The sequence below is a fragment of the Lepisosteus platostomus genome, chromosome 25 (genome assembly GCF_059453375.1).
Source record: "Lepisosteus platostomus isolate fLepPlt1 chromosome 25, fLepPlt1.hap1, whole genome shotgun sequence".
In the NCBI taxonomy this organism is placed as follows: domain Eukaryota; kingdom Metazoa; phylum Chordata; class Actinopteri; order Semionotiformes; family Lepisosteidae; genus Lepisosteus; species Lepisosteus platostomus.
The window spans coordinates 12,814,157-12,840,985 of record NC_142635.1 but is presented as its reverse complement, the minus strand read 5'-3'; the positions used below and the strand labels follow the sequence as shown (position 1 = coordinate 12,840,985).

At 42.1% G+C, this 26,829-nt stretch overlaps 1 protein-coding gene across 2 annotated transcripts in view; it reads left to right on the top strand.

Moving 5' to 3' along the window:
* a2m1 (alpha-2-macroglobulin 1) overlaps nt 1-22,352 on the top strand; it is a 33,107-nt gene extending 10,755 nt beyond the window's left edge. The window contains exons 11-37 of one of the 2 annotated variants that reach the window (XM_088619200.1): nt 335-444; nt 1,677-1,844; nt 2,182-2,415; nt 2,511-2,574; nt 3,388-3,533; nt 4,737-4,886; nt 5,030-5,206; nt 5,509-5,620; nt 7,777-7,924; nt 8,764-8,989; nt 10,477-10,603; nt 11,088-11,209; nt 11,746-11,797; nt 12,629-12,712; nt 13,006-13,182; nt 13,563-13,644; nt 15,068-15,224; nt 15,952-16,026; nt 16,396-16,558; nt 16,943-17,136; nt 17,587-17,802; nt 18,281-18,402; nt 18,805-18,895; nt 19,955-20,023; nt 20,499-20,604; nt 21,042-21,083; nt 22,008-22,352. In XM_088619200.1, the coding sequence (XP_088475326.1) occupies nt 335-444; nt 1,677-1,844; nt 2,182-2,415; nt 2,511-2,574; nt 3,388-3,533; nt 4,737-4,886; nt 5,030-5,206; nt 5,509-5,620; nt 7,777-7,924; nt 8,764-8,989; nt 10,477-10,603; nt 11,088-11,209; nt 11,746-11,797; nt 12,629-12,712; nt 13,006-13,182; nt 13,563-13,644; nt 15,068-15,224; nt 15,952-16,026; nt 16,396-16,558; nt 16,943-17,136; nt 17,587-17,802; nt 18,281-18,402; nt 18,805-18,895; nt 19,955-20,023; nt 20,499-20,604; nt 21,042-21,083; nt 22,008-22,030 (3,437 nt within the window). In that variant the 3' untranslated portion in view covers nt 22,031-22,352. Of the gene's footprint in view, nt 1-334; nt 445-1,676; nt 1,845-2,181; nt 2,416-2,510; nt 2,575-3,387; nt 3,534-4,736; nt 4,887-5,029; nt 5,207-5,508; nt 5,621-7,770; nt 7,925-8,763; nt 8,990-10,476; nt 10,604-11,087; nt 11,210-11,745; nt 11,798-12,628; nt 12,713-13,005; nt 13,183-13,562; nt 13,645-15,067; nt 15,225-15,951; nt 16,027-16,395; nt 16,559-16,942; nt 17,137-17,586; nt 17,803-18,280; nt 18,403-18,804; nt 18,896-19,954; nt 20,024-20,498; nt 20,605-21,041; nt 21,084-22,007 lie in introns of both variants that reach the window. The other variant, XM_088619201.1, reaches the window with a different exon arrangement.
* Nucleotides 22,353-26,829: the final 4,477 nt, after the last annotated feature.

Genomic DNA, 26,829 nt, shown 5'->3' with positions numbered 1-26,829 from the left:
CTCATCCTGCTGTTGGTGGCAATAAGGCATGAACCTGTGATCATAGAGCTCAGCCTGTGCTCAGGCAAGTTCCTTTACCTTTTGAGCCACTCTCCAGGTCGAGCAGTCTCTATTTATTTGGTTGGGTCTTTATTTCTTTTAGGACACTTGAACACTCTCCCAAACTGTTTTCTGGGTGATATACTGTATAACTAGTTCAAATTAAAGAAAGATCAATTGGTCGGTGAGGGGAGAGCAGTGCCCTCTGTCACAATGGCCAGAACAGGTGGTGAAAAGACCCATTGAAACTCATGGTATAACTGTGTTCTGTCCTGTCTGTCTGCTACCCCATCAGGTGTGATTCTGCGGGGCAGCAGCACAACTGAATTTTCCTCCGATATCATCAGGATCCAGTTTGAAGATTTACCAAAGGGTTTCAAGACGGGCATCCCCCTTACTGGAAAGGTGAAGGCACAACAAACATCTCGATTTATACACGAAGTGCTTAACAATAAAGGAAGTGATATTTTGGAAAACGTTGTAGCAGTCCATGCTCTCGAAGCGTCCTCGTGCTCCCAGGGTGTCTCCACAAACCATGAGAATTCGCTACAACACAATGAATATCTCAAAAATAAGGTTAAGATTTCAACATAGAAGTCATTGCAATTGTTATTTTTTGCAATGTATATCCCCCCCCACATATCTTATTACATAGGATTACATTGGCATATAATTCTTAAATGTTTTATATATTGAGCAATGCACGAATCGAGAAAATCGAATCAGTTGTCTATAGCTAATAAATCAGCTAATACTTTTGTAAGTGTTAAAAGACACATTATAAGGGCATAACAAACTATGAACATTCCGACATTACACATTTATATGCAACTAATCTGAAAGTAATTCAATAAATGTAATTAATCGTTAGTATATACCAGTTTCCATCAAGTTTAATACTTTTCTGTGTATATTACTGGTACTGTAGTATATTACCAGTACTGACAGTAAAGGAATGGTATTTCTGTTTCTTTGCGCAGAATATCGGTTTGGTTGGCTTTTGTTGTTTTTATTTTGAGACTTCTCTCTCAGTTGTCTTATTCAGACAATCTTAAAAAGCTGTTTTCTACCAAGAGGTGTCTGCCTGGTTGTGCTGTTGAGATTAAGTTGCGTGTACTGGTTGTATCTATACTCTCACCTTGGAAAGCAGAATATGCACTTAAACTGGCTGCACGAAATTTCATGGCCTTGTGGCGTCCCGGCCATCTGAGATGTGTGATATTTCTTCTTGTGATATATCTTACAGTATGTGGAAAAGCTTGCCAGCTAGATTTATTTAATAAAATTGTTTTCATGAATAGATGGCCTTTGAAGGGCAGGAATGTGTAGAGGATTGTTTTTTATTTGACAAGCCCTATTTACAGTAAGAAGATTATCACACAACATCTTCCTCTTGCATGATGCCCAATGTGAAACGAGACTGCAAAGAAGAGATGAAGAAAGAGAAAATACAGAGACAGACACCAAAGAGCTGCCGTGCAGTGCTATTAAAAATAGTCTGAAACAACAATGCAGATATCCAAACTTAAGAACCAGAGGAACGTGACCTTAGATTACAATATACTGTCGTTCGAAGCGGTTTACTTGGTGGCTATCGGCTTTTCACGTGATGTTTGTTGCTTTTCTGCCATCCGCAGATTAAGGTGACAAAGCCAGACTCTTCACCGGCTGCCGGTGAGCCAGTTGAACTCGTCCTGGCACAGGGTGAGATAAGACAAAGCCAGAATTTCACCACAGACAGCAATGGTTTGGTCAGCTTCTCACTGGACACTTCCTCTTTGAAGTCAGACTCCGCTAGTCTCTCGGTCAGTATCCGCCAAACTGAGGACATTTCACTTTCTTTTCTAGATGCCTTTCTCTGTCTCTGTCTCACTGTTTTTGTATCCTACTCGCTCTCTCTTCCTACTGGTGCAAATGAGGTTTTTCTGTTCTATTTCCCCGTAACAGTAAAGACAGGTTTTTGCTTGTACAATGAACACGTTGCCCTGGAAGATGGGATTTTGTATTCCTGCTGTAAGAACTATTATTCGAATGTGCCGATCATCCTTGATATGGGGCGAAAATCTTTAATTACATATCATGGTAAAAGAATATTCTTCCATTAACAATTAATTGTGACAGCTTCCCTATGTCTCCATGCAGGCCGAGTACCGTGGCTCACAGGATTTCGAGTTTGAGATGGACGTGCGCAGACCTTTATATCGGTCAGCCTTTCAATCGTTGCTACCATTTTATTCCAAAAGCAAGAGCTTTCTGAAGATACAACCAGCCAATGGGCCGCTACCATGTGACAAGGATGAACCAATCGGGGTTGAATATATCATTCAAGGGGAGGAGCTGCAGACGGGGCAGGCCTACCTTGATTTCTATTACCTGGTGAGTGTTTATTTCCAGGTTGGACACTCTCAAGCAACAATGGCTCATTTTCATCAGGCAGTTTGTGCCAGTTATCATGATCCTCTGTCTTGTAGGTGGTGGCCAAAGGCAGCATTGTGCGAAATGGGCGTCTGGAAATCCAAGTGAAAACAGGAGAAGGTGATCCCTTTAAAATAGAATGTCACAAATGTCTTGTTTCAATGTCTTGACTTTAGTATGTCTGCTGGCAAGCGCTGATGTTGTATTTTATTTGTAATTCTAATGGATTGTGTCCGGACTGGGCATTGTAATACACCCAGGGTCAAGACAGCCTAGCAAGTATGTTTTTAAAAGGCAGGGCTAGGTAAGAGTTTTAGACACAACTGTAAAGAAACAAAATCTTCTTTTTTTATTCATACAGTATGGAGGAATAAACAAAACAAAACCCTCAACAGAAGCAAAGCCCTATCAGTTCTTGAACTCGAAACTAAACAACTTCGTCTGTCCTCTCTAGATAGTCAGGTTATCAATCTGCTTGCCAGCTTCAAAACAAAACCCCCCTCCCCAGAAACTCTTTCTCAAACTCACAAAATATTAATGGGTCCTTACCGAGAAAAACATATATCTTCTAAACTTGCACTGGTCAGTTGTTTTTGCTTTGTTCTCCCTCCAATGTAAGGAATCTCAAAGCCTCTGCTTACTGGCCAGTGGACATTCATTCATGTTCATCTGGAACTTCCTGGTTTTTAAATGTCACCTACCCACTTTTCTCCTTCCGATTGGTCCAGGCATTGAGGGCAGTAGGTCATTTCCACACAGATTTCTGGGTAATATATTGTTCCGACAGGAGGTGCCATTTTGTCTGACCTAGATGTGCTATCATGTTTGAAACAAAACCTTAACCATCCCCTTTGGCCTAGTTATTTTTTCATGGTTTTTTTTCCTGCTACGCTCAGCCTTGAACTCAGATCGTTTCTGTTTTTCCTCTTCTAGTGAACAAGGGAGAGTTATCGTTAATCCTAGAGAAGACCATAGAGTTGGCCCCTGTTGCCCAGGTCGTCGTCTACACAGTGCTGCCTAACGGGGAGGCTGTGGCAGACAGCTTTGACTTTGAGGTCCAGCTGTGCTTCAAGAACAAGGTAAAGCTGTGGGATTTTCTCAAATTGAACATTAAAAACCCCACAGTGCCTCGGGCCTTACGGGTTACTATTAACAAGATCATATCATCTTTGTTTGCACATGAAGCATTTTATTTTGATTGAACGGTGTGACACTTCATGTAGTCCCAGTGCCCGCATGAATCTAAAGCGGTCGTAGCTGATCAGTCATTTGATGAAATAATACGGTGCCACTCGGTTCTGGGATTCTGAATGCGCTTGAACAGCAGGAATGAAGTTTGGAATTTGATATACAGTATGTAGATGAGCACAGGATCCCTCTTGTCAATTGTTCCAAGGAGACAGTTTAAACACACAGCTGCCACAAGCCAGCTGGAAGTGATATTTCAGGTGTGCTCAATAGGCATAACTTTGGTGAAGTTGCAGAGTATCTTTAGTTGAATTATGAATAATCATACAGTAGCAGCTATTAGCAGTTATAGCACATACAGTACCTTCATAATGAGTCCACATAAGGTCCATGGTTACTTGTAAACACAAATAAAAACCCCTATGTACTTTAGCTAAAAATGACCTTGTCTGTGACTTCTTAAAAGTAACAGACATTATTAGGTGACATTATTTTTTCTAAAACATTTTGAGAGATTTTTTTGCGATACCTTTTACAATTGAAGTGTTTACAGGTGAGGACTGTGTGAACATCCTGAAGGTGACAGACATATCCTCGAACAAATTCATCTTAGAACTTACAGAATGTACATATTACTTATTCTAAAATGCATAAAGGAGGGAATACTGTATAAAATCGAAAAGTCCTAAAAATGACCCAGGAAGAGGAAAATGCCAGCTTGTCCATTAATAATTTTACTTGCAGTAGTGCAAGTATTTTTTATTATCAGTATTAAGTAATTTATCACAATACAGTCTAACTGCAATCCCATGTTACAGCTGTGCTGGCAGGATTTACTCCATGAGCTTATTTTCCCCTCCAAGAAAACAGTTTTAACACCCTAGGGTTTTCATGTACTCAGAGCAGAGTGCTTTGAGGGACAGTTCCTGAGACAATCGCAGAATTGTGAAGGTGACACACACAGGTACTAAAAGTAATCAAGCGTCCAATTTTGCAAATGCTGAGCTTTACTTTTTGTGAAAAGAGATGACTGTGTTTAGAGGTGAGGACTGTGTGAACTAGGTTGCATGACTGTGGCCCTGTGCTAATTACAGGTGTCCCTGAAGTTTTCCTCCTCTGAGGAGCTCCCAGGGGGTGACACAACCCTTAGCCTTCAAGCTCAGCCTGGGTCTCTATGTGCTCTGAGGGCCATCGATCAGAGTGTCCTGCTCATGAGCCCTGAGAAGGAACTGAACGCTCAAAACGTGAGTCCACTTCTTTCTCTCTCTCTCCCCTGAAGCTAAAGGTATTTATTTAATTTTTAAGCTGTTGTGAAAAACGTTGTGTGTTTCTTCCTATGTCTTTGTGGTCTGCTCTTAAATCAGTGTGATATACTTCTTTCTCCTAGGTGTACCGGTATCTACCAATTCAAAAGCTGTCTGAGTATCCATATGACGCATTGGATAAAGAGGAAGATGTCTGCATTCCTAATCCAATTGGACCACCAGGCCCATTCGGAATGAAGAGGCAACGTTTTTTCTACTTTCCTTATGAACGTAAATATGATGTGTACCATATCTTCCAGGTAAGTATTCTCACTGCCACACAGCTCCTGTTTACAAACGTGTTAGCTTTATGAATAGTCATCTGTTGCACACTGACCAGCTCTTGGTCTTTTTGTACACTCAATTCCTCTGATCATTCATTTTCTTTATAGTTTACCTTGTGCCTTTAAGCCCCCTGGGCCAGGCAGTGCTTGGTATTGTTATCAGTTATTGGATTTGCATGATCGTCCCTCTCGTAGTTTGACCAAATCGTTGTCCTTTTATTGCTTTTCTTCTCCACCCTGACTGAACAACACCTTTCTGTTTTTCTCTTTGCCTGCAGGATGTGGGTTTGAAGATTATGACCAACTCTGATATCAAGAAACCAGTGGATTGCCATTTCCCTATGTACGACTACATGGTTGGTGCTGCAGGCCCATTTCAAGATAACGCTGGTACGTTTTCTCTTTCTTTCCCTCCATACGCAGCATAAAATGATATACAGTACCTTGTAAAAGTATTCAGACCCTGCTTATGGTGTCCCAATTTGTGAAATTACAGAATGATGCATTCACATTTTTTAACTTAATATTTTACTGAAAACATGAAGTGAAAACTTCTGCCTATAAGCTACTGTATATGTTAGCAAAAAAAATGAAATACAGTAGAGTCACGATTATCCGACCTAAAGGGCACCAATAGTATGTCGGATAACCAAAAATGTCGGATAATGAGGAAACTGACCGGACAAGTCACAGATTAATGGAAGCGCTGTATTAGTATGAAATCCGGTTGAGTAATACTAAAATAACAGAGTATAGAACTATTGTTAGTTATTATTTAAAATCGGTTTCCCAGATGTGCTCCTCTTCCTTGCAGCAAGGTCTCACCAGTGTCTTGGTAACATGACATCAGTAGTAGTTGCCTGCTCCTGTTGTTCAACGTAAGCTAGTGCCGCTTGGAAAATACAATAGGAAAAATAATAATAATGAGCACGAAATCAGCAAGCAAAGCTCTGTCAAAGCAGGCTTGCAGGTGTTTCCACAGATTCTCAATGGGACTGTCATTCAAGGACATTCATTTTCTTATTCTTAAACCCCCCTGGTGTAGCTTTAGGTTACTGGCCTGCTGAAAGGTGACATTTTGTCCCAGTTTTACCTTTTCCTCAGTGCCTCTTTGCCAATACTTTTGCTCTATTTATGTTCCTCTCAGTCATGATAAATTGCTATCATTCTGCTGATGAGAAGCAGAACCATAACATAATGCTGCCACCACCATACGGGACAGCAGGGCTGGTGTTGACTGAGTGATGCACCATGTTAGGTTTGCAACAGATGGAACGTTTTGCATTTAGACCAAATAGTTACGTTTCGTCATGTCTCACCACAAACTGTTTTACCAGAGGTCTACAGTATCAGATCAAAAATTTTGTTGGGATTTCCACTGGGCTGTTGAACTCTATAGTTGTTTCAAAGTCTCCATTAGTGTCAGTTACATCCCTAACAACTTTCCTCCTTGCCTGCACTCAGTTAAGAGGGACAGCCAGATCTAGGCTGCATGTCTGCATGGTATAATATTCACTGCTCTTCTTAATGACCACCGTGTGCAAAGGTTTATTCAGTGTTTCTGAAATTTTTCTATGCAATACCTTTTTCCTGATTTGTGCCTTTCTATAACTTCATCTCTTTTTTAAAGCTTCTTGGTCTTCATGGTTGAATCCTGGCTTGAAATTCACTACCTGACTGAGGGACACAGCCGTCCCTAAGGGGGGGCATTAGGGGGCAGCCTAGCATTTCTTTTTTTTAGAAATATTGAAAAATATTTACAGTATGTAACTAATCTAACATTTCAATCAAGTTTTCTTTTTCTGTCATGACGAATGAAAAAACGTAGCATCATCTGTAGAGTCACGTGTCTCAAACTGGCACTCAAACCCCGCCCCCCAGTTAAAACCAAATGCCCACCCGTTCAAATTGTCCTGGTGAAGCCCTGCTGAGGGACCTGACAGGGATGTTTATTGTACATTTTATTGCACACATGCTTGAAAAGGCCCCTCAACTAATTGTTAAGGGATTTTGTATTCCTTAAGACTTGAATACTTGTGCAATCACGACTTTTCCATTTTTTACTTTTTGCAGTGATGTGTATAACTGCTGTATATTAACTGCTGCTGTCAAAGTTTAATGACTGCAAGCAACAAAATGCAAAACCGCTGTAAGGGTCTGAATACCTTAGCAAGGCTCTGTACATACAGCATGTTCTGTAGAAATGCCCTGGTACTGAAGTGTGTGCTCATAGTCTGGAATTTAAAATATTCACGCTGCATCTTACTGGCACGTCGAACAGGGTAAAATGGACTACTGTGCAAATCTTTAGGTAGATTCTCCAGTAATTGCAAACAACAGCCTGTTATTGTGTCTTTTAGTAAAATAATCATAGAAAAATTAGCTATAAATAATCGAATGTATTTTAATAACAATAAATTGTTGTCTAATTTACCGTTATCTGTCCGCAAGTAGTTTGAGCTCATGGAGGACGCATTATCTCTATCCAGCTGAGGCAGACTGCATTCCCCTTTGAATATACAGTAACTGATTGGGTACAGTTTTAGTTCGTAAAGGTTTCGCAGAGGAACAGGACTCGGATCCAGTGCCTGTGATGGATTTTGCTGTGCAGTCTGGAATGAGTCCCGAGCCACCGAAGAAGACCATCCGAACATACTTCCCAGAGACCTGGATCTGGCAGCTTGTCCCAGTGGGGTAGGCTTTATCATGAGCAAATGGAGGCAGTGCTGTTAGCAAATAAATACAAATCAACCTTTGTATATAAGGACAAAATAAATCAGTATGTTAATATTGTGAATATAAAAAGTGGATTTCTCCTTGTGCAACACTAGACGACCCTCTACTGTCCCCATTCTAATTAGTCCTGCATGACAATGTATACCCGCACCTAGGTCTTCATTAGAAACCCTGTATTTCATCCTCACGCAATCTCCTTGTGTTCGCCTCAGAAAAAAGCTGAAAGGACATCCATTTCATTTTCTTAGAGAATTCTCGTCCCCTCGCGTAGATTCTCGCCACTTCATTCATTCTTGCGGGCTAAAGAGAACACCTCTCAGTGACTACACGTCAGCTCTCCACAAGGCAGCCAGAAATCCCACACTGTTACAATATGAACACATAAGCCTTCTTAGGCAAAGATGAACATCGTGGTCCATGGTGATTTGCAAGACTTTCAAAGTCTACTATAAGATGTCCAATAAAACCTCCTGTACAATTTTCCACCCATAACACGTGTAGCTACGTTTTTAGTTCAAGTGTAATGCTAATGTCTCTTTCTTGTCGTTTCCTGTCATTGTTTCTTACCAGGTTTAAACCTTACGACGTATGCAATTGCAGAACGATTCCTCAGACTCACCCAATACATTACACAGGCAATCAGTACACACCTAAACACACACCTGGGCACACGAGAATGGACACAAACACACCACTTTGGAATTTTGCTTGTTTTCCTTTCTATTTCCCTGAAACACCTGTTGATCTTGGGATTATATTCACTCTCCTTTCTCTCTGCCCTCTCCTGTCTTCCTCAGGGAGTCTGGGTCAGTGAAGATGGGGGAGACTGTGCCCGACACTATCACCAAGTGGGAGGCGGGAGCGTTCTGCACGTCTCCCGTCGGATTCGGCCTGGCTCCCTCCACCCAGCTCACAGCCTTCCAGCCTTTCTTCGTGGAAGTCACCTTGCCGTATTCCGTCATCAGGAGCGAGGTGTTCCAGCTCAAGGCCACCGTCTTCAACTACCTCTCCAAGTGCATCATGGTGAGGCTGTGAGACCCCTGTGTGGACGTCTGCTTTTGTTGATACATTTGCCCTGCTTCACCGCATTTAGACCTGTGAACTGCAGAAATCCAAAGGAAAAATGAGTTTTTTCCAGGAATATTTTTCTTGCACACATTGCATTATTGATTATCTTCATCAAGACTACAGAGCTGCAGTTACCCATCCTGTAAGGCCTATCGGTTTAGGACCTACATGGCCCATCACGTATACAGTAGGTATCTCCTAGATTCCAGACATGGCTTCTGTTCTTTACATTTTTAAGAATGTAAGAAAAGAAAGCTTCCAAGTGGGAGGAGGTCATTCTGGTCCTTTAGTGTGTTTGCCAGTAGCTAATTGATTTGAGGATCTAAAGCAGTCATTTCCTGTTAGAAGCCAAGGCATCTTCTTCAACACGTTTAGGAGGCATGTTCCAGACTCCCAGAATCATCTGTGTAGAAATGTGCCTCTTGTTCCCAACTTATAAAGTACTTCCTGTAGATATGGTATTAGGTCTTGCAACAGATCTCTGGTTTGATCTTGTCAATACCTTTCGGGATTTCACATACTTAACATTGAGTCTGCCCTCTTCAAGACTAAAGACTCAAAACCTGTACTGCTTTGACCTGTTTGTGTATGGTATTCCTTTAACTTAGTTGACTTTCTGTAAACTGATTACAGAGTAGCAGAGTATCATCTGCAATGTGGTGACCAAAACACAGTAGAAGCTTAGACAGGACTTCTAGATGATGGAAGGCTTCTAGATTGTATTCATTTAACTTCCCTTGCCTTGTCTTTAATTAAACGCTAGTGACAGAATAACCTTACATTTTCTTGGCCTTTTCCATTGTTCTTACAAGAAAGAGGTAGTGAGTGTTTGTCTGTTGGTTGAAGGAAACCTATGGAACTTTCCATCATCCCTTTTGGCATATTTCCTGAGTATTTCAACAATAAAATCAACAATCAAAAATAGACACTGGAATAATCAAGAAACACGTCTTTAGACAAAACCTCATGAACGGTTGGATCAAACTACCAAGACACTTTGATTGAAGTAGACGTGGTGGGATCTTCTCAGAAACAACTAAACAAGCATGGTGGAGCAAATATCCTTCAAAACTTAAACTCTTTGACTGCTCTCATGAGGCCGCAAATGACAGAAGAAAAGTATTAGAGAGGATTTGGGGTCAGTTTTTTAGCAAACTAAACTATCCTTGCTTAATCTCCCTATGTGCTTTTCTGAACTGACATGACTATGCTTGAGAGGGAGACATCCAAGTTAAAAGCTTTCCATATTGTTTTAGGAGAGAGGACTATAGTCCCAGAAGGTCCAGGTTCAGAGTATGTTGTGGAAATAGAAAGACAGTTGCAAAATAGGAAAGATGAAGATCTAAGGTGAAACCATCTTTTGTCAAGGGCCTTTAAACTATGTTGCCTGCAGATGGGTATCTTGCTGTGGTCACCACAGGTGTCTTCTGTGTCCCCCTCAGGTGAAGGCCAGTCTGGCAGAGTCTTCTGATTTCAAATCCCAGCCCTGTGATGGCTGTCAGTACACTCAGTGCCTGTGTGCTGAGGAGAGCAAGACCTTTACCTGGATCCTCACAGCCACTACCCTGGGTGAGAATCGCTGACAAGAGACACAGCTGCACCTGCTGGCAGAAGGCACAATACTGTAGCAGTTTCTGCTTCAGACTGCAGAAAATATTCAATAGGTGGTTCGTCTGAGCTTCCTGATATTTTTTCTTGCGTTATAATACAGTGGGGGCAATGACAATACCAGCACACCTGTTCTGGAGCATGTCTCGGTACACTTTGACAAAGCTCTGTATTCAGAAATAACAACACTGAAAAATAAAACTACACAGAGGGAAGAATGGATGTAGTGGATACAGACTGATACCCATGTTTTTTAAGTACAACCAAATTCACCATTAAACACATATACCCCTGTTCCATTAAAACTGACCGCCTTTGTAGAGTTTGTAGAGTTGTAGATGAAAGTATTTCGTTTGGACTGATCATCAAAGTAGCTCAGACTTTGTAAGCAGGCCCAGGGCTGTTGTCCGCGGATCTGAAGTGGTGTCTCTGCCCCTGCTCCCAGGCGAGGTGAATGTGTCAGTGACCGCAGAGGCCCTGAAGACGGAGGACCTGTGTGGAAACGAGGTGGCCACTGTGCCAGAGAAAGGACGCATGGACATCATTGTGCGGACACTACTGGTGGAGGTGGGGATCCTGTTCACAGACACTGCCCCCCTCACTTTCTTTTAACAGCCCAAAATCTGCATTCCTTGCATGTTCGTGGCTTTCTCCTGAGGGACCAGACTGCAGTCCAAACTTCAGCACACTGCTGAAGGTCACTTAAATAATCAAGGGTTTCTGTGCACCTGTCTTAGAGTGGACAATAGAACCAAGCTAGCTTAAAACCACTCTAAAATCCCACAAAATATGTCATTACTTTTTTTGGTAGGCATCTTTGTTCAAGAACAAATACAAAAAAAAAGAATTACTTATACATTGTATTTTCTTTGTAGCTAAAAGGGCAGACAGATTCAGCAGATTTGAAACTTAACTTTTGATAATCACATTTGCGAGACCTGCAACCTCACGAGGAGCCTAATTATTCTCAGTTTTTTTTTCTGGTTTTTCATGTTTTATGCTTTTAGTTTCCTTGCATTGCTATAACTTCATTTCGGGTGGTTGTGAAAGGTTGTGAAACGCCTCTACTGGGGTAATGGTGCCGATTTCTCTCTCATCCGTAGGCTGAAGGAACAGAGCAAACGAAAAGCCACAACAGACTGATGTGCCCTGCAGGTGATCCTGTCTTTTCCTCTTTCTTATCATTGTTAACACCGCTCAAACGTTTTAGCAGACATGACTGGGACAGCTGCTTTGCTCCATTGTTGGCTCGGTGTCTACACCTGTTACAGGATAGTATGAACCCAGATTACAGATTATTATGGTATGCTGTACTGTCCTGGCAGGAGCTACAGCAAAAATAACATGATCCCAAACAGTGCTAAGTTTAGAATTGGACTTCATGTTTTATTGAACACATAAGCAGAACGTATTGCATGAACTGGCAGCTGGAATGCTCTTCCCTTCAAAGTGTGTTTTGAAGATTAAAAGGGGATATTGTCACGGATGTCGGAAAGGGCATGCCGTGGAATGGCCAGGAGAGCAAAAAAGTCCCTATGCGTAGCGGCAAAACGGGGGTTAGCCCGGGCTCAGGAGGTCAGATGATGTCGGTAGAAACCTATGCCCTCAGGCCACGGAGGAAACTTCCTGGTGCTAGGCGGGTCTCAAGACATCCGAACCCTCAATCCTGAGCGAGGAGGAAAGGGCGACCCGGAAAAATGTAGCCCCACACAAAGACACTCCAGAAGGACAAGAAAAGCACAGGGAAACTAGGAACTGGACAGAGAAGGAGCGCCCTCTAGCTGAAGAGGGCGTGACAGATATACTGTGTGATATACTCGTGCAAGGTGAGTTCATTAATGAATCAGCGTGGAAGCCGTTTCCTAGGAAACAGAAAAAAAGAAAAACATGTCAAAAGAAAAACAATATGGGACCCTTTGAGGTGCACGGGGGCTTTTGTTCCATAGGTGACCTGGTTCTGAGCTGTGGCTCTTTTATCTTTCCCAGATGGCCCTGTGAAGGAACAGATTTCTCTGACACTCCCGGAAGTGATTGTGGAGGGGTCAGCCAAGGCCTCCATCTCTGTTCTCGGTGAGAGCCGTGTCTTGGAGATAACGGGTGACACAGGGGCTCAGTACAGAAAGATGGGTGGTAGGAGGAATATCGCCAAAAGTAATTGCGAGAGGGCTGAGAGAGAAGGAGGGTGGCTGAAGGTGTAGGAGACAGTAGGACAGTGCAGAGTGTACAGTCCCTCCTTATAGAACGAGAACCTCATTATATAAGAACTGGATTCATATGGAGTGAAAACATAAAGTCAAATATGTTTTGAAAAAATATCACTGATAAAAATAGCACTGACTGAAGACTCTGCTGGCCCCCTGTAGGAGACATCCTGGGTCGCGCAATGAAGAACCTAGACAAGCTGCTTGCTATGCCGTTCGGCTGTGGGGAGCAGAACATGATTCTCTTCTCCCCCAACATCTACATCCTCAAGTACCTGGAGAGCACGCGTCAGCTCACACAGGAGATCAAGAACAGGGCCACGGGCTTCCTGCAGAGTGGTGAGTGCACAGGGCTCTCTGTAGCTTGTGAGGGGGGAACTGGCTGAATTGTCTTTCTTAATTTGGAGTGTTTCTTGACCCGTGCTATCTGGCAAAGTCTTTTGACTGTTTATCAGAGGAATAGCATTATTGATTAATACTTTTTTCAGTTGTTTTGCTATTGGAAGCAACAGAAATAAAAGTGAATTCCTGATTTAAGAAAGCACGGCAATTTTCAAATTTGTGGGAAGTATTAAGAAAAACGTCTTGTAGCTCTGAGTCACATGGATATTTCATGTTCATGAGACATGCAAAATTTCAAGATGCAATGGAATTTCTAACTGGGTAGACAGGGGTGTTTCATCTCCCATTGAGCTCACTGTCCTTTCACTGCCCTACAGGATACCAGAGAGAACTGAACTACAAACACGACGACGGCTCCTACAGTGCCTTTGGGAAAAGTGACGAGTCAGGCAACACCTGGTCAGTCTAGATGTCCACAGCTCAAATTAGCCCTCTGTGTGCTCACTGAGCTCTCTTGCACTTCATTCTCAGTGGTCCCTTATCCTACAGCTTTATTGTTTCCATTTCATTAATTTGCTTTGCATTATTTTGGAGCGTATGGGTGCTTCATGTTTCTCCAGTTCTCTTCGTGCTTTCACCAGGACGTTTCAGTATTCTTCTCTTCAGGATACTCTGCATCACCTGTTCTGCACCAGTTGTTTTTATTCCCAAAACAGGTTTATGACCACCAGCCTGTTCCCTTGAGTCACCCTCTCGACTGGGGCGTCTGGACATGTGACAGATCCACAGTCCACAAGGCAGAAACATGCAGGCACCAACCTCATTGGAGCAAATGAGAAATGATTGGACAAAAACAACACAACTCATTTATTGAATTGACTTATTTTGACACAGGATAAACCCTCCACAAGTGTAATGCAAAATAGCCGTGGCTTTGCTGCACACAAACTGTGTGCTTTACACCTGCCACTGTTTCTACCATCTTTATCTACAGCTCATTTTGAGGCTTCTGTCAGAGTACTTTAATGTCAAGCAAAACAGTCTTTCGTAATTATTTTCAGAATCGCCTGTGGTGGTGCCAATTTTAAAGCGGAAAAATTCTTTTTGAGCCGTTATGTTTTCTTGAAACTTGGCCAGTGGTCTAAACCTGGTGACTAACCTGGTGCTCACCCCTGAGACCAAGGCCAAGTCTCTCTAGAATGTTCTTAATGTATTGAGACTAAACACAGTAAAATAGCTTTTTTAATGGCTTCAGTTTAACAAATGTGAAATAGAAATGCAACCAGAGACTTAAATATCCTGCTTTTAACAACTAACCACCAACCTTTACCAAGCATTTACCTTAACTTTATTAGGGTTATTAAGGAGGCCATTTGGCCTGTTGTGCTTGTTTATACTGGTAGTTTATTGAATATTCTAGCATGATTATATAAATTATTCTCTTACACATCTTAAAGGATGCCACAGAGTCAACTGCAACTTAATGATTAATTTGGCTGACACTTTTACCCCAAGAACCTAGATTTTCACCCATTTATACAGCTGGGTATATTACTGGAGCACTCTGGGAGAAGTAAGTCTCACCTACACTGCCTCCCCTGGGATTTAAGTCCCCGACCTTCAAGTTACAAGTCCAGAATCCCAAACACGACTTCACACGGCTACCCCCATGTAAATATTTAATTTGTAGTTGGTTCCAGAAACCGACAAAACTCCTGCCACCTGTTTTTCTGTCTGAAATGTATAACTTCCACTTCTATTCTACTCTTGCACTGATCTTGAAGGGACTTGGTTTTGAACACCCAAAGCTAGTTCCCACGTAAATCTACAATCACTCAAATGGTGAGTAGCTGTAAGATTTCTCCACCCTCTTTCTCCTCAGGCTGACAGCGTTTGTGCTGAAGTCTTTCGGCAGTGCGCAACCCTACATCTTCATTGACCCCCAACACACCTCTGAGGCCAAGAGATGGCTTAACCAACTCCAGAGGAATGATGGCTGTTTTGAGTCTGTGGGCAAGCTCTTCCACAATGAAATGAAGGTTAGTGGTGGAGGGAGCACAGAGGATGTGCACAGCTAGAGAACAGGAAATCGAGAATGAAAACAGCATGAGCACAAAAAATTCAAAGTACGAATCATCTGAGCCTGCTATGAAATAAGATCACTTTATTGGCCATATACAATTGCTTGTATTAGGAATTTGTCTTTTTGCATACCCCAACTTGCTCTCCATGAGACACACAGACAGGGAGAGAAGCTTGGGGTCAGAGTGCAGGGTTAGCCATGTATACGGCACCCATGGAGAAGCTGGGGTTATGGGCCTTACTCAGGGGCCCAACGGAGTAGGATTCCTCTGCCGGCAGTGGGATACGAACAGGCAACCTTCCAGCCATGCAGATTCCTTAGCCACAGAGCCACCACACCATCCCTGATGTGCTGAGTACAGATGAGAGGATCTTAAACTACTCATGTGTCTTCTGCTCACCCCTGCTGAGCTGTTGCTACTTCTGCTGAACTCTTAATTGAGCTATCCCCAACTCTTCCAGACTTGAAAGAAATTAAATAGGTCTAATTCAGCAACTTACTGGTTCAATTAAGTGTTGGGTAGGAGTAATTGTATTCAGAAACCTGGTAAGATCATTGATATCATATTATGGTCTTTACAGCTGGGGTAGTCCTGCTCAGTGATGCATGGGTCCAATGGGGGCTTGACAGAAATTCTGTATGGAGAGAATGACATGGAAGCTTTTCTTGTTTGTCAACTCCAGGGGGGAGTCAGTGATGAGGTATCGTTGACTGCGTACATTGTTGCTGGCCTGCTGGAGCTGGAGAAGAACGTAACAGTGAGTATTCTCCAATACACGCCCCGTTCTAAACTTTCTTTTTCTACTGCAAACACCGCATCGTTGAACACCCCTGCTATTGCACTTGTGTCATTTCTACCCCTCTCTTACGTGGAAATATTGCCAGACATATCCGTTACATTTTATGAACATGAATATAATCCCATTGCTGTTTAAATCAACAGTTGTATCTAGCAATCAGTCTATACTGGGATAATTCTAATCTGTTCATATATATATATATCTGATTTATTAACTTCTAAATATAGCACAGAATTTATTCTCTCGCTCCTTACCATTCATGATTGTAACAGTCTGTATATTACATGAGCGCTGTTCTTGAGTGGAATGTACTTTTCTCTGTCATAGGATCCCATCATCGAGAACAGCCTGTCTTGCTTGAGACCAGTCATAGACAACCTCAACAACACATACACCATGGCTCTGCTGTCCTACACCTTCACTCTGGCTGGAGATGAGGCAATGAGGGGCAGACTTCTCTCTGAGCTGGATGCATTGGCCAAGACCACAGGTACTGCCCACCCCCCTCTTCTCCACGCTGCTTCTTAAATAATGTTATTCCTCTCACTGGTAAACGAGTCCAAGAGGTTATTCTTGGAGCTTTGACGAACAGGATTTTCAGGAAATTTAGATAGTATAGGTGAGTTCAGGTTACACAAATAGACTAGACCTCTGGACAGGCCTTCTACAAAAAATTGAATTTAAAATTGAAATAAAATATTTCAGCTAACCACTTAACTGAAGAAGTGGTCTAAACTCTTGTCATTTTGTCGCATAAAGTACTAGAACATTTGAAGACAAAAATCCAGAAATAGTACCAGAATTCTTGGACATTATGTATTTTCTGACCTCATGCATCATGGGACGGGTGTGTCTGACTCCCACTGTGTTGCAGGGGGCAGTCGTCACTGGTCACGCTCTGGGGACGATGGGGAAACAAGCTCTCTGGACGTAGAGATGACCTCCTACGTGCTGCTGGCCCTACTCTCCGGACCTGAGCTCCCCTCCTTCGGACTGGGCTACTCCTCCAGCATCGTTCGCTGGCTGGTGAAGCAGCAGAATCCCTATGGTGGCTTCTCCTCCACACAGGTACTTCTTCCACTACCTTCTCAGTCATCTTCCCTCTCTCCTCTCTCCTCTCCACTGTTCATCACAGTTTCCCTCCCAGTACTGTTCTGTGCGGACTGGGTCGTTCCCAAGATGTAACAGACTATTTCACTCCCATTTCCTACCAGTTTTGCCCTGTGTGGAGATCCAAATGCTGCTGTTTCCAACTGTAATCACATGTTTTCTAAGTAGGCGAAGCTCGAAACGTAGTTCTAAGAGAAATGTCCCAAGTAAGACGAAACCTCTCACAGGATTTTACATTTGCAGCATCCACTTTTATCATACTTAACTTTTCTCCTTGTTGGGGATGAGATTACCTAGGAGCGAAGGCTAATCCTGTAGGTTCCAGATCCTAATTGACCGCTGAAGGAAATGTTGCAGGAAGGTAAGTCGCTCACATCTGACATCCCACACCAATTCTTCCCTCTACAGGACACAGTGGTGGCTCTCCAGGCACTCGCACTGTATGGTGCCGCCACGTTCAGTCCAGAGGGTTCGACCACTCTGACGGTGCGCTCGGCAGGGGACTACCGACGAGACTTCACCGTGAACCAGGACACACGGCTGCTCTACCAGGAGGAGATGCTGAAGGAAGTCAAGGGGGAGTACACCTTGGAGGCCCAGGGCAAGAGCTGCATTTTCGTGCAGGTGAGCGTGTTTCTCCTGGGTCCAGTCCCCCGCTCACTGTGGGGCGTTGGGCCTGCATGTGTTCAGCCATGACCTCTTGAAATGAAGCCAAGCGACTTGCTAACCTGGTTTGTGTCGTCATGCCTGAACACACCCAACCCGCACCCAAATGAAAAGCAAATGTCTGACAGCTTTAGGGGAGTTTCAGGAAGGGAAAGCCTGTTGACCAAAATCAGGCTGGGGAAGAGCTGTAGCGTTGATTGAATTGAAAATGACCTATCCCTAATGTTTCCGAATGAGAACATTTTGGAGTTACAGCAGATAACGGTTACATAGCCTGTACTGTAATAGAAGCAGAGATGATGGTCCATGCTGACGTGCACCGATCAGACAGCGATGAGGAATTCTGGGCAGCAGCTGGGATGCTCTGTGCTCCTCTGGTGTATTTTTAGGCTCCTGTCTCTTGACAGTTTCTCTCTTCCTCTCTTTTGAATCACAGATAGCCCAGAAGTACAACATACCTCCCCCTCCTGACTTCTCAGCGTTTACCATCTCAGCCGAGGCAAAGGGGAACTGCAGTGGCTCTGGAAAGAAGGTCCTGACTGTGACTGTTGAAGTCAGGTGGGTTGATTCCCTGTCCTGGGCTATGCAGACCTGAATTCAGGAGATGACTTATCATGCTTAGGCACAGTCAAAGTCATTACCTAAACTGAATAACAAAAATAGCAGAAATCTGCCAAAAGGTTATCTTTTAAGAGAGAGAAGATTTGAAGGTGTGCAGTGCTGCTGGTGGAGGAGGTAGGGGGCAGTGCCATATAGTAAAGAATGAGAACAGGGCAAAATCACATGCTCTAGTATCTGTGTCATCAACTGGGGACATTGGCTTTCCAGAGACAGTCATTAGTGTTTCTGAAGAGAAGCACTTGATGTATTGCTGTGTTTGCTGATACTCAGATGGGTGCTGAGAGTGCGGACGTCCTTGTCTGCCCCTTCTCATGTCTTTGTCTTCCCCTCTGTGTTCAGGTACAATGGAAAACGCAAGGAAACCAACATGGTCATCATAAACGTGAAGCTGCTGTCGGGCTTCATTCTGGTTGAAAGCAGCATACCATCCGTGAGTATGCTCTGCGGTGTGTCGCTCTGCAACCCAGATTATTTATTTAATTAAATAATTGAGGATACTGCCTTGCAGTACTGGGACACTGGGTTCACTCCCTGTGGTTCTACCTCTGTGGAGTTTAGATGTTCCCCCTGTGTTCACATGGGTTTCCAGAGGGTGCTCTGATTTCCTACCATAGTCCAATGATATCCTGGTAGGTTCATTGGCTTCTGGGAAATTGGGCCCTGGTGTCAGTGTGTGTCTGTGTGTGTCCTGTGATGGCCTGGTGTCCCGATCAGGGTGTACCCTGCCTTGTGCCCATTGCTTGCTGGGACAGGCTCTGCTTCCCCCACTACCCTGTATTGGATAAAGCAGTTCAAAAATGTATAGATGGAGGGAATTAAATAATTAAGTAATTCTCTTATTTGATCCTTTTATCCTAATTGATGTATATTTGTATCCATTTATACAGCTGGGAATTTTACTTCAGCAATTTGACTGAAGGGATTAGCAATTTGACTCAAGAGCTTAGAGATGGGATGCAGTTGGAATTCAAACCTGCAACCTTCCTGTCCTGAGTCAAGAGGCTTGCAGCTGCTTCTCCTTGGGGCCTATTTCAGAATATTTTCTGTCCATTGAAACCCTCTTTTCTGCCATTGGAAATTGTAGCTATATGTCAGTCCTGCAAACAAATGGCTTTGAGATCCTTTGTTGTAGTGAAATATGTCAGTGGAGTCCAATCAAAGAAATAAACTATTTAGTCAAGTAATTTATTCATTAATTAATATAAGCATCTGAACTAGTTGGCTATATTTTCTTTCATCAAGCATCTGCCTTTAATACAATAACAGCATGACTTGATCTTGTTAAAAAGACCGTAACCATCTTCCTCGTATATCCCAACATCCAGTTTCATTTTAAGAAACATCTACATGCTTGATTACAATCCCATATGTATCATTGATGAATTGAGAATTACTGAGGCTGTTGAGTGCAGTCTAACCCCTCTTGAAGTTCTCGCTGATGACCATGTTGTGTCTATTTCTAATATACTGTATATTTTGTGCAATGCAGCTGAAAGGAGCAGTACTTGTGAAACGGGTGGACACCGATGAAGGAAATGTCATCATCTATCTTGACAATGTAAGCTAAAACAGCAGTATTCACATGTCTTCATGACTTCAGACCGAACATGTAAAAAAAAACGGACAAATTCCCAACTGTAACTTCAACAACTGACATTAATGGCAGTGCCAATCTACATGTACAGTAGACGTGTTTTTAAAACAGTGAGGAGCAGATGTTCTTACTCTTTTTTGTTCATAGATATGTTGAACAATTGTTCACAATTGTTCTTTCGTTTATAATGGCATTTACTGCACCGACAGCAGTGGAAAACAGCCAAAAGGGTTAGAAAACAAAGGGCAATAATAACAAATGTGACATTTCTGATACATCTGGCAATGCTGATTTCTGAAAAAAGACTCAGAGTTTTAGTCAGGGAAAATGATGACCTCATGTCCTCACCTGTGCTCACTACACCCATTAAACAGCATGGTGGATGAGTGGAATAAGTGTCTCACATGCAGTTCTTGAGCAGTGTTTATCTCCCCTGCAGTTGGAAAGCATGATACCTGTGAGATACAGTTTCCTTATATCTGAAGACATCCCAGTGAGGAATCTGCAACCAGCTATCGTGAAAATATACGACTATTACCAGACAAGTAAGTAGAAAAGACACACCTTACCCACTGATCAAGAGACATTTTCTTAAGCCCTGTCTCTGGAGTGAACCTTTTCAAATTTTAAAGAAAATATTTGTCTGCTGTTATTCAGGACTAAGACATCTCGTCCCTAAATGTCTTTCTTGCTCTCTGGAAGATGAGAATGATTAAATTATTAATTTGTCAAATCACATTAGATTCACATATTTCAAACAGGAGACAAATGTATTTAATATGCTAAATCTCTACACTATGAAAAATGATTCATTCAACAATCTGTGAAGGCAAGCATGAAGGAGGTTCTTTTTAACAGTCTTGTTAGTATAATGGTAATATTTTAAGCCCTAGATTTTTACTGTAATGATTCTTCTCTGGTGGGAAACACCCTTCCTGAGGAACTATGCTAAATAACTATAAATATATTTTTGTATTTGCAGGGGATGAAGCAGTCAGTCAGTACACCTCCCCTTGTGCTGAAGGTAAGGTCGCTGTCCAGCAAGACTTTTCCTAAACTTCATGCTCTACCTAGAAAATGTATAATTTCTTCAGTACAAAGGAGGTTTGTATTAGAAGCATTCAGGCACAAGCGGCATGTCGCTTACTATGAAAAAATCTGAAAATATTGTTTCAGCCATGTAAACATGCCTGACCTTGTGCCATCCTTTGGGGACAACATGGTTTATTTAGAGTATTGACTAATACTAAGAGGTTTCTGGCCTCAAACCTCCCCTGTCCAAAGAGATTTACAAAACATGGAGTAATACCTAAAGTAAATACACAACAAAATCATTTGAGAACAGTTAAAAAAAAATCAATCAAAGTTCAAGTGTAGAGCACAGCAAAACCAATGTCCCTCAGGCTGTGAACGTACTGTAGGTAAGGAATCATAGAGTACAGTAAGGATGGAAGGCCAATGAGCAGTGTGCACTAACCTAACGATACTGGGAGAGAGATCACAGGAGATGCAGCAAAGTGGACAGGACTGAGTGGTTCCAATTCTTCACCCTGTTTTCAGTCCAGCCATATCGATGGATGTCAGTATTGTTTGAGGGTTTCTGTGCTAGTATCCAACCTAGTTATTTTCTGTCCTTTCACCCCAAGTACCTAAGAAAATCATATAAGATCTTGCCCTGTAAATCACTCCTGGAAGATGTTTATAAACTGTGCTGCCACAGTCAAATAAGACCTTTAGTACCTGAGCAACTTAATTTTGGAGTACAAGGGGAAAGCAAAAGGGCTTTTTCCTTTTAAGCAGAGAATGTGAAATTCCAACTGAACCTTACATAAGGAAAAAGCATGTGCCAAATGTCAGGTTTTGAACATGATAATAGACAAGTATTTTTAAATGGAAAAGCATCAAAGAATATGTACATCTAACTGTGATGTTTTTCTTCTTCATTTAGATGACACACTGAACCAGGTGTGAAAAACAAGACCCGACTTCATCTTCCTAGAGGAAAAAGCTTTTTTTAATGTTCTTCCTCCCCTGGTTTGGAAAATAAGTCCAACTTAATGCACTCGTAGCTGCAGTGAAAATGTTGTTGGATGGAACTTAAACCACCTTCTGCACGTCTGACACAGCCCTGTAAAATGCCTTGAGATAAAACTGCTGTTTTTAACACTTACGAAGATCTTAACACATTGCTGTTTTCAGAAAGCTCCTTCTAACTTGTGCTTTGTCAGTGTTGCCAATATTGGACTGTAACAGATGAAAACAAAGTTATAATAAAACCTTAAAACCTTAAAAACTGTGCGTTTGAGTTGTTCCATTAAGTGTTCAGTCAGGTCTGTGTCTGTGATTTTAAATTTCACCTTTAAGCTGATTTAATATTGACCATAATATCACTTTTTTACCATAATATCACTCTATATTACATTGCCTTTGCTTCTTAGGAAAGTTACACAAAAGAGGGGGTTATTAGGTTCTAGCACATTTGGAAGTTAGTAGTTAATTAATCCAAGAATCTAGCCCAGCCATTTCTTGATGCTAAGAAAAATAATATCGCTGATAGTTTCAGTGATATTTTTTTTCAGCCATGTTATTTTAGTAGTGTTACTGAGCAGCTTGTTCCATACTCCCACAACCCTTTGGGTAAATAAATGCTTCCTGTTTTAACTTCTACACTTCCACATGGTTTCCTCTTGTGTTCTCTGGGTCTTATTTAACTCTTCATTTTGAAGACCGCTAGGTTCACTGTCAGTGCCCTTGAGGATGTTGAATACTTGAATCAGGTTTCGTTGTGGAGGATATGCTCTGACATATGAAGAGTTATATAGGCAACATGAAACAAGAAAATTAACTAAAATCAAATTTAAATTGGTTTAAAATTAAACCAAATTAAATGGCCCACCATATCTTAGAAAATCTGACATTGGAAGACCCTCACTTTTTACTTGTGAGCATCCAGGTGAAAACAGTTTGTCAGCATGGCTGACTGCTCATTCAAAGAACCTGTGGAATGAGCCCCAGCTGCTCTTATTTGAGTCGTTAGCACAGTCAATGCAACCCCTGGGATGTGGCAGTGGTCACATGACACATGGCCATGGAAGGGTGATTCTGGGGCTTATTAATGTGAAGATGGGAGAACTGAAGTTAAAAGAGTTAAACTGAGTTCCAGTGCTTTTCTGCGGAAGGGGAATGGGGATTAGTAAACTGAAGATTGAAAACTGGGCATTAAATTTCAGATGAATTCAAATCACCAGATTATTGAAGAGTTGAAGATTAACTGTATAGACTTGAGTGACATCATAAATACGAATGTAACGCCATAATTGTGAATGTGATTACAATTGTGACAGAAGAAGGGGGAGTATACTATGGGACTACAGTATCCTGGCAGGCCATGGGCACAAGGCAGGGTACACACTGCATGGAACTACAGTGCATCGCAGGACACACACAGACATGCACACACTCACACAGAGGTCCGATTTTCCCAGAAGCCAATTAACCTACAGTATGTTTTTGAAGTGAGGGAGGAAACTGGAGCAACTAGAGGAACCCTTACAACTACAGGGAGGACATACAGTGCAAGCTACACGCAGAAAGCACCCCAGGTCTGCAATTGAAACCAGGGCCCACTGGCTGAGACGCAGTAATGCTAACCCCTGAGCCACCTTGCCTCCCTATAGTCTCTACACCCTGTAGCTTTTCCTCATTTTGTGTTGAAGAAAAAAAAGCCAGTTAATTAGAATTGTTCTCAGTTAATTAAGCACAGCTGTTGTCAATGGAAGACCTATTTTTTTCAGGGTTCATAAGGCAGTGTGGAAGGAAGGAGGGAGCTGTTTGTGCTAGAGTTTTCTGGTAAATGAAAGAGAGAAGGAAAAGTAGCTTTTGGTTTTGAAAGACAATGTTATTTTGGAGAACCAAAATAGGTGTCGTTTTTTTCCTTTGACGAGTTCGTCAAAGTAAAATTAAGTCTCCAAAGAAAGAAGTTGTTTGTTTCTGGTTGCAAACTCTCAGCTGTTGTAACCAGTACACCTCCAAAGTGTCACACAGTGCTCAATAAGCCTCTAGTACTATTTTCTAGAATCAGTCAGATCAGGTAATCAGGGGGAAAATGTACCACTTAGTAAACAACAAAACTACTTGGCACTGCACCAGTATGCTGCCTGGGTTAAGGATACGCTAGCTAAAAATCTGTGAGCTGGTGGGAATGTCCCTGAAGGACTGAGTGTAGGAACAGTTTAGGATACAAGCAGATTAATTGAAAATTAAAAGTTCAGGTGGAATAAATATTCAGATGATATGGCAGTTTGACAGACCCAAGGGCCTGCGGGATTACAAGAAAGGTTGTGCTCTAGGAAAAAAAACCTTTTTTCAAGGTGTTTTGTTTTACAGCAGGGTAAAAGGATTCATTTTCTCCAGGTCTAGAGATTTTCCTTACCGTGCTCTTTCCTAGTTTCTGAACACTAACTTTGCACATTCTTTGCTGGGTTGTGCTTTAATGACTAATCCTTCACACAAGGGCTGGGCAGGAGGGAAGAAAACCTTCAATTGGGAGAATAATGCAATAAAGAGACAATCTGTGGTCGGATGAGTTGTAAATGAAGTTCACAAAGAGAACAAACAAGCCTTTTGTAATTTTTTTAATAGACCTGATTAAACTCCATGTTATCCATACATGACAGCACTGCATGTAGCAGAGTAGGTACCATCAATGTGATGTGGCCCAGGATGTGGCGGATGTGAGGAGCGGTGTTGGGGGGGGGGAGGGGAGTGAGACAGTGTCTCCCCCTGCAGTACAAGCTTGGGCACTGCAGCTGCACTGGCTGGAAAGTGAGGAGCAGTAAACTCTGCCATTGGAAACCCTGCAAGTGTGGTACAAAGCTACAACACCAAAACGATACCAAAATAATCCAAATAAATACTTCTGGCAATGCATCATGGGCATTTACATCTTAAATAAGAGAGATTAAATACAGATCAGACCATCCCACAATGCTTAACAAGGCCTTCTTTAACAGCAGGTGTGTGCATATATATTATATATATACATATGTACTGTGTGTATACTGTACATATACATACTCTGTCCTGCATTTATGAACCTAAGATGTGTTTTCAAAGCTTGAGAACTGCAACTCCTAGGATACAGTGTTAGCAAAGTTGGCTAACAATTGAGTTTGCAATAACTGAAATCAAAATCCCCAAATGCTATGAAATATATTTTCAGTTTCTTAGCATGTTTAGGAAACAGGAGGCAGAGGTGTAATGCATTTAAATGATTGCGTATAACCAGTCTTTATGCTGACAGGACTCATTTTAACTTGAGTTGGTTGCAGATCTGCCAGGGCGGTGGAGACCCATCTTTAACTAAAATGTCAACTAAAATACTCATTGGCTTTTACATTAAAGAAAAAGCAGTCATAGTTCCCCCATATTGTTTGAACAGAGGATGCTCGGGCTCTCAGGACATAAAAAAAGCTAAAATTCAGCATTTTGATGTAAAAGTGCTGTACAGAATAAAGAATGCTGGTGCATTTCTTGTAGTGTTTTGGGGCGAGTTGTGGTTGGAATAGCTGCCCTTAAAAGAGCCTCTCGGCCTGTGATTTGTGGCCCCAGTTCTGTAAATGGTGAACCCCACATGCCGTAGAAGCATGGCTCTGTTCAGCCACATTCAAATTGCCGCACTGATAGCAGTCAGGACGTCTTCAGCCAAGCCCATGACGTTCTCTGTTCAAAGTCGTCGGCAGACTAACAATACTATTTAAAAAACAAAACAGATTTAAAAGAAAGGATTTTAATACACGTGTAGTAATTCCAGCAAGCTTTCCACAAGTGTTAAAGAGTCCTTAATCCCTGGAGTCATGAATATCAAGGCACAGATGTCCAAGAGGTCAGCAGAATTCTCTCTGCCCTGACAAAGGGTCCAGTTTGGTTCCTTTTTATTTTAAATCCCCATCTTGATCCACTCCTCTGCTGCTTTCCTGGTTGGCAGTGAAGGGAAGGCTGCCTTTTCCAGTTTGGGAATAAAGTCCCTGTCTTGCGATCACAGCTCGGCGCACTGACCTTTTTGGGATGTGTGTGCATGCGCGCTTATGCACCGAGTATTTTTACCTTGGCGGCGTTCACGGACTGACACAGTGATCTCCGATGAGCAAACTGGGAGTCCTTCTCCACGGACACGCGAGAAAAAATTATGCGACGCGTTCCTGAGCTTGTGTCTGCTTTGGTGGATGGTTTTTATCCTGTTTTCAAACACACGGGAAGGTCGTTTTTTCTCCCCTCCTCGTAATCCGTAAAAACAGTTGGCTTTTATACAAAAAAGAGATTGAAATGTTTGTAAGGTAGTTTAAAATGCACAAGTTTAAATTTGGCAATGGGTCACTTTCTTTTGTTTCAGTTCCATATGACTATTACCTAGCTGAACACCATCCCATTTGGCTATTTCCCATATTTGTAGTGTAAGAAAAAAACAGAAGTTTCAATGATTCAGAAACAAACTTTGACATACAAAAATGACACCATGGTTCCTCAGAGTAGGTCCTTGTTTTGTGAGAGACTGTTCCGTAATCAAACAGAAGCTCTCTTGTTGGCAATAACACTTGAGGCCTAGCTTTGAGCTGCGAGGCCTAAAGTTGAGTTTTTGAGCGTTTCTCCAGCTTATGTAACTCCTTCTCCCTGTCAGTTCTGGCAAGTAGGTAGAAAAAGACCAAGGGAAGGTGGGGTTGTACAAAAAAAGTGTCTAAAATATTTCATTGTGTGAAAAGATATTTGTTAAA